Source organism: Rhinolophus sinicus, linkage group LG14 (assembly GCF_036562045.2).
Source record: "Rhinolophus sinicus isolate RSC01 linkage group LG14, ASM3656204v1, whole genome shotgun sequence".
NCBI classification, from domain to species: domain Eukaryota; kingdom Metazoa; phylum Chordata; class Mammalia; order Chiroptera; family Rhinolophidae; genus Rhinolophus; species Rhinolophus sinicus.
In genome coordinates this window covers 46,250,055-46,258,061 of record NC_133763.1, presented here as the reverse complement: position 1 = coordinate 46,258,061, position 8,007 = coordinate 46,250,055, and the positions used below count along the sequence as shown (strand labels likewise).

At 46.7% G+C, this 8,007-nt stretch overlaps 1 protein-coding gene across 1 annotated transcript in view; it reads left to right on the top strand.

Moving 5' to 3' along the window:
* Positions 1–1,126: 1,126 nt before the first annotated feature.
* The window catches only part of CASQ2 (calsequestrin 2), a 58,167-nt gene continuing 51,286 nt past the window's right edge, over positions 1,127–8,007 (top strand). Inside the window, exon 1 of the mRNA XM_019730338.2 lies at positions 1,127–1,590. Within this exon, the coding sequence (XP_019585897.1) occupies positions 1,357–1,590 (234 nt within the window). The 5' untranslated portion in view covers positions 1,127–1,356. The remainder of the gene's footprint in view (positions 1,591–8,007) is intronic.

The window sequence follows — 8,007 nt, the reverse complement described above, 5'->3', positions numbered from 1 at the left end:
TTAGAAACTGGCAAGTAATTATTATACTAACATGTTCCAGAATCTCCAGTGAGAACAAAATAAGAACTACTACCATGTTTGGGCACCTGCTTTGTACCAGGCTTTTCCATCTACAGGTCCCAAACCTTACCATATAGTTATAATTATTCCCATTTGACATGGGGGGAGCTGAGGCTCAGAGAGGGTGAGTGACCCTCCAAAGTTCATTCAGCTATTAAAAGGCGGAGGGGGGATTTGAACTCTCATCTGTCCAGCTTCTAGACCCGCTACACCATTCTGTCTCCAATAAAGAGGAAAGGCGCAAAAATGATACATTAGGGGTTAATGTACAGAGAGAAATATGACAGGGATGATAGAAAAAAACCTAAGGCCTTCTGAGGTAGATTGTTGACTTTTATTTTATTTAATTTTACAACGGGGGTGGGTTCTCCTGGTGTTGGCAGAGTTCAGCTGTGGGCGGGAGTGGTAGGGGAGGACCTGTGGCCATGGGTGCGCTGGTGCGCTGGAGTCCTTTATGTGGAGGGCTGCTGGGAAAGGGTGTCCCTGTGCCCTTTGCCCAGTGACTGGTGGAGCCATGTGGGCATGGCGAGTGACAAGCCAGGGCTGGGCTTCTAAGAAGAGAAGGCAGGAAAGGCAGGATGTGAGGTCCCCTTCGGGGCTCCCTTTTACTCCCATGTCAGCAGGGAGCAGGCAGGGGATGGATGAGCTGTCCCCAGGAAGGGACAGGCTGAATTACCTCCTGAGACAATAGGAAGATTCAATATTGTCTGAGTGGCGCGCACTGTGGACGTTCTAACATCTCCATTTGCTGACTGGTGCCACGGTCCCACCGCTCTCCTCTCATTTTGTCTCCTCCCTCTAAGTTCATGTCTCTTCTTTGACCTTCGTGGCTGCCTTATTTCATATGCACACATTCTCCTCTTTTCCTCCTGTCTCCTCCCTCCCCACCCCTCTGACGGACCGTATCAGCGAATCCCTCCACAGTGCCATATCTAACTTTTTAATTCATTGCATGATTTATTTTTAGCCTGAAACAAGTGTATCCTAAAAATGGAGTTCCTGATGAGACAGAGGCTGGGCAGAGCTATGCGAGGTATCTGGGGCTTGGCTGCCCAGCCTGGCTCTCAGTCTATACACGCATGTGTGTGTGTGTGTGCCTCCGCTCTCTTCTCCTGAGCCCGTGACTACAGTAGATAGACCCCAGGAAGTAAAGAGTTGGTTTCAGGGCACAGGAAGGGCAGGAGAGACGAAGTCAACCTCCCTGCTCCCCACCGCTCCCAACAAGTCCCCTAAGAGTCTCCCCTCCTCTTTCCTGAACTCGGTATTTCTGGGAAAGAAAACCCAAACGTTTCCCAGATGAAGAGGGCTCACCTGTTTGTCGTGGGGCTCTACCTGCTGTCCTCCTGCAGGGCAGAAGAGGGGTTAAACTTCCCCACGTACGATGGCAAGGACCGCGTGGTGAGTCTTACTGAGAGGAACTTCAAGCAGATTTTGAAGAAATACGACTTGCTCTGCCTCTACTACCACGAGCCTGTGTCTTCAGATAAAGTTGCGCAGAAACAGTTCCAGCTGAAAGAAATTGTGCTGGAGGTAAGCAGGGAGTGCGTGCTGAGTATGCGCCCAGGTGAGCCCGGGCTGGCTCGTGGGTGGGTCGTGGGCAGGTGGGCGCAGACCACCTATCCTGAAATCTTGCTGCATTCCAGTCTTGGGAGGATATTCTTGTTGCAAAGCCAGGATGTGTGGACAACCAGGGTGGGCCCAGACTCTGCAAATGGGGACGATGGAGCGTGTCACATAACACATAGGTCTGACTGAAAGTCTGTCACCTGGTTGTTCCCTTGATTTTTTAAGGGCGGTAGTGCCAAGACACTGTTTTTCTGAGAGAGTGCTAAAACTGTTCTTAAAAAGATTGACTGACATGAATTGCCGGGATTCTTAGCGGGTTTCATTGTGTGTGCTAATTCCTCAGTTGGCTCTCTCAAGTCTCCTGACGCTCCTGGAGGAGCAGGAGTCGTGTCACCTTGCCTCTCTTTGTGGGTCAGGTGAGGAATATCACTGAGCAATGCTCAGTGATTTCAGTCAACGCTGGTTTCAGTCAACTACACAGAGTGCAGATGTGGTGATCTTAGCTGCACGCTCATTAATGGAAATCTTATTTTAAAAAATTTTCCTCAGAAAGTTCTTGGTGTGAGTTTAGGGCAGGTGATGAAGTCAGTTCTTATTTTATCTGCATTACGTGGCCCGTTTGTAAACCTGGTGTCAGGGCCCATTCTCGAGTCCGGTGTGAGTGCCCTCGGAACTCTCTCCTCCTGGACAGTGTAGGGTCATTTACACTCAGGAGCACCCTTGAGTGCCAACAATCCTAGTAGTCACCAAGATCCCTTGTCAGCCTCCAAGGCCAGCCTAGCCCAGCCCAGGCACAAATCTGTGAAAAGGTCTCTTTGAGAATTATAGCAGTGTATTGAACAGCACCTTCAGAGAGCGAGAGCTCTGCTTAATCAGACTTTCACAGAATTACCATAGAAAACCCATGTGGATTTGCATTTCCCAAAACAAAAATGACTGTAATAAAACCCAGGAAAACCATCCCAAATACATCAAAATAATTTCAATAATTTAAAAAGCACCTCAGAATTCTAAGTGTCTCCAGATCATCCTGTAAACACCTATTGTCAGAGGGTTTACATGGCAGTGTGGTCATCACAGAGAACTCTAGTTGACAAAAAGCTAACCTTTTTTAAGTAACCACCAGTACCACTGTGTTTTTCATCAGGTTCCATCCTGAGGGCGGAATGGGGACGTTGGGTTCCCTCTGTGGGTTAGAACCAGAGAGAAAGTTGGGATAGTTCTTAGGTATTTGTAGCAAGTACATGGGAAAATTGCAGGCTGGAAAACCCAGGACATCCAGCATCGCTGCTGCTTAGCCCGTGAAATCCTCATTCACATGATTGTCTCCATGTCAAACTGTGCTACTCAATTATTGAGAGATTTTTATGAAAGATTTAACTGAAGCCATAAGGATTCTACTGTACATTCTTATCACTCTCCAGTTAGCCTAGAACTAAAATAAAAATGCCAGTGCAGGCAGTAACCCCCATTTCTGATTCCCTATCATACTAACACACACACACACGCACACACACACACACACACACACACACACACACACACTCCCTCAAGGATATATTTTCCCCAAAGACTAATTCTGGGCAAAATCATGAGAAGGGACTTTCCCCTGAGCTCACTATCCCGTGAGACACCTTTGATTCAAGAATGCCGGCAGAGACTGACGAGGGGGAAGTTGGCACAGGAGGTAGTCGATGCCCCCCAGGCAAGCTGGAGTGGGTGTCGTGGGTAGGGAAAGAGCACAGAACTTGGAGTCAGGAGATCTGGTTTTGTTCTATCCTATATTATGAGAATAATGATCATACATGCTTGTGAGATGATTAAATAATGAACATTTATTAAATGCTTACTGTGTGCAGGGACAGTTTTAAGCACTTTGTATATGTTAGCTGGTTTAATGCTTATACTATTTCTATGACGTAGGTACAGTTACTATCCCCATTTTGCATACAGGGAAACTGAGGCACGGAGAGGCTAAGTTGCCCAAGGTCACTCAACTAGTACAGGCGAAGGAAGCCTTAGCCCCTGTACTGCTGGAATCAGTGAGACGTGTACAAGATGCTCCTGGACCCTCTGTTCAGGAGCATTTCAAGAACCCACAGGACTGGGGCTGATGATTCCAGATGTCTCACCAACAGGGCTGAGAAGCACACAACCCTGGGGACACTACAGATGCAAATGTCCAAACCAGGGAGGACGCTGGGCATCTTTAGTGAAGGTGGGTGGGACCGAGGTGGGGGGGCCTTGGTTGGGATACTTGTTAGGTGCTGCCTAGTCCTCAGAATCCAGGACAAAAATGGCTCCAGGAAACCCATGGGTGGGAAGAGGGGAGATGTGAGCCTGTATGTGTTCTTCATGGTCAAAACAACTTCCCTGAACCCCAAATAGGCACTCAGGAAAATATGCTGCCAGTTCCAGGGTGGTGCTATTGGGGATGGAAGGAGAATAGGACACAGTTCCCAGCAGATGTCCACAAGGCAGGGAGGGCTCCGCCATGGGCAGACAGCCCAGGGAGAGCTGGGCTCCTTTCCTCTGAGGAGTATGGACAGGTGGCTTGAGACAGTGTTTATTGTAACACACACTGACACCTACGTGCACAAATGAAATATTAAAAAGTATTGACCCCAACCAATGAAACGGATTTCCCTCTCCTATGATGAATTGCTACCCCAAGGTTAAAACATCTGAGGGATTCTTTGGGGTTAGAAGGTTAGAGTCTCGAAGTTCATAACTTGTCACCTAAGGGCTATCCCATTCTGATAAAAATCCAAAGGTACTATGGTATGGTCAATACTGTGCATTTTGTCTGCTAGTCTAAGGGATGACAGTGAAAAGACCCAGAAACAGCCCCATCCACAGGGCCAGCAGGTCACTGCCTGACTCAGGGCCTTGGAATTGCATTCAATTAGCCCTACATCTGTCACTTACTGTGGGTTGGGCCTTGGGGTGGATACTGTGGGAACATGAGCTATTCGGGTGGCTCACAGCCTAACATGGAAGAAGACACACAAACAAGAAGCTACACTGTGATGGGGGCACTATAATAGCACAGCAACTTACACGGTCCTCTGGGAGTATAGAGGAAAGAGGGAGAGTCCCATGCTGTGGGAGAGATGCAGAAAGTGTGACAAGGAAGAACTGGGTTTGTGAAAACGAGTGGAATTCACCAGGCAAAAAAGCAAGTGTGGGGGAGGGGACCTCAAGAGCACAGATTCTGATAGCTCTCAGATATTTTCTCATCCTGCTAGCTTTTCCCTAAAATTCACTATGAGGGCCTCATTCCTTGAGGGTAAGATTTTTATCCCTATTTAGTCAAGCCCCTTTGAAAGAGGTAGTTCTTGAAGAGGTTGCCAGTCATTTACACGTGCCTCTGACCAAGTGTGAGTTCTGTGTGAGAACAGGGCTTGATAAAGGGACAAGGAGAAGGGGGAGAATATAAGGCCACTGAAAGCTTAAACTGAAAAGGGGCTAGTCAAATGACATCTGGAGGCACCAGGCTCAAACTTTGCTTTCTGTGTAACTGAAGTCTAACTCTGGAGGGCCCCAGAGGTGGGGCATGCTACATGGGTCTACACAGATGGTCCGTAAATGCTTGTTGAATGGAGGAATGGAATGTTAGACTGTTGATGTCCCCACGTTCAGCTCTCCCTCCGACCTCCGAGGCTTTGCTGAGTCTGTCTATCCAGCAACCTCATCAATACCATTGATTAATTGACCCCTTCCATATTTTCAGCCACCGTGTAGTCTCTCTCCCTTTGAGAAGTGCTTCCGGTCTCCTTCTAACTTACTCTTTCTCTCCCTGGGGACGTATGTTGGAGCTTTCCTTCTGGACTGGAAGTCATCTGAAGGAAACCTGAATCAAAACAAATTTGGTAATAGGGAAAGTGAAAATAAACAAACAAATCAAATCAAGTACATATGGGCAAGGGCCAATAAGCTGCTTGTGAGTCAAAAACACAGCAGAAGGAATGAACAGGTCATGTGACCATATTGCAGAAGGATACCCTGATGTCAGAAGGAGTCTGACCTGGCTGTGCATGGACGGTATGGTGTCACCTTATGAGTTCCCGAGCTCGCTGGAAATGGTGTCATTGTCCTGCCAAACGCCTAATCCAGGTATGGGGAAATCACTTACTTCTTCCTCTTCCCCCTCCCGCCTTCACACAGATCTTATCCCTGAGTCCAAGGCCTTTCCTCCATACCACTCCATGTCTAGGAAACCAGCATTCCGATCAGAAAAAGAAGGAAGGAAATGAACCAAAGTTTTTCCTAGTGAGCGTCACGCTTATGTGGAAACTATTTCATACCACTTCAACGTCTCTAGAAGGAAACTAGAAAGGAAACATGCATGGGCCTTAGTTTTAGCATCTCTGGGCACGCTACACCACCTTTCCCGTGCAAAGCGGATGCTGTTACCTGTGTATGTGTGTTTTGTGGGAGGAACAACTAAATAGGCAGAACTGCAACAAAAACAGTTGTCGCCCTCCTTATCCGGGGCTTCCCTTTCCGTGGTTTCAGTTACCTGAGGTCAATCACCGTCCAAAAATATTAAATGGAAAATTCCAGAAAGAAACAATTCATCATTTTTAAATTGCTCATCATTCTGAGTAGCGTGATGAAATCTCGCGCTGTCCCGCTCCATCCCACCCAGGCTGGGGATCATCCCTTTGTCCATTGTATCCACATTGTGTATCCACCCCACAAGTTAGTTGCACAGCGCCATCTTGGTTATCAGGTCCACTGCCACGGAGTCACAGTGCTTGGGTTCAAGTAACCCTGATTCTACTTAATCACGGGCCCAAAGCCATTCACATAATTTTTGTTACAATATATTGTTATAATTGTCCTAACTCATTATTACCGTGTTTCCCTGAAAATAAGACCTAGCCGCACAATCAGCTCTACTGTGTCTTTTGGAGCAAAAATTAACGTAAGACCCAGTATTATATTATTATATTATATTATATTATATTATATTATATTATATTATATTATATTTATTACATTATCTAAGACCAGGTCTTATATTATAGTAAAATAAGACCGGGTCTTATATTAATTTTTGCTCCAAAAGACGCATTAGAGCTGATTGTCCAGCTAGGTCTTATTCTTGGGGAAACATGGTAGGTATTGTTGTTCATCTCTTACTGTGCCTAATTAATAAGTTATACTTTATTATAGGTGTACAGGGAAAAGTAGTGTATATTATAGGGTGAGGTACTATCCGTAGTTTCAGGTATCCACTGGGGTTCTTGGAATGTCTCCTGTGTGGATAAGGGGGGACTACTGTGTACATTTATTGGATTAGGAGAAATTATGGGGGATTTTCTTAGGCAGGTTAGTGAGTGTTTTAGAAATGAAAATAAGTATTGTGAATCCCTGAATAGAAATATTAACTCATCAAACATTCACTGATCTTAGCAGACTCTCAGTAATCTTAGCGTGAATAGATGAATCCAAGAGTCAATGAATGGGCAATGCTTTCCCCATTGTGAACAGTAAAGATTGGTTCCTTTGTTTAGGGTGAACTAGGTCCCCTGGACTGGAAGGCAATCTGGGGTCTTGGCACAGATATAGGAACAGCATCTCGGTAGTTGCACGCCAGGCGGACCTGTACCACCTGTTGGTTTTCAACAAGGCCTCAGTGAGGGTGGGAGATCCATGGCTGCCCCTCAGCGTTCCCTCATGGGGGCCTCCTGCTCTTCCTGCTAAAGGAGGTCCCACTTTAGCTCCCCACCTAAAAGCTGCTGCCATCCACACAGAACCTGCCTGGCAGCTTTCTCTCAAGCCCTCTTGGCTATTGAATGGCAGGAGTCATCATGCAAAAGTTATTGGAAATGGCCTGTCTACCAGCAGGCAGGGTTATTGTTATGACCCATGTTTCAGTGTGGTAAACAGATTATCTTCCAATAATTTTTAGATGATGATTGTAGCACAGATTATTCATTAGGGCCTATGGGGGAGGGAGAGGCTTGTTCCGTCATCTAAGACAGAATCAAAAATCAGAATCCTGTGCCATGTAGGCCTCTGGGCTCTGCTGCCATTTAAATAAGTCTCTTGATGCCACTGCTCTCAGTCTGCCAAGGACCCTACGAGACTGAACCCCCTTCCATAGTCAGGTCTCAGTTTTTTTTGTATGCCAGGGAAAATATCTTTGTCTGGGAGTGACACAACCTCTTCAGACTCTGCAATGTGCCCAGCGTCATTGGCATGACTCATATGTGCCCTTTATGAGCGTGGCCATCCTCCTATACCCAGCCCCAGGTGAGGGAGCAGGGCTTGGGAAAAGCAGACACTGGAGGTCAGAGGGCCTGAACTTCAACTTCTCTTATACATGCTCTTTGATCCAGGGCAAGTCACGGATATGCATCTCATTTTACT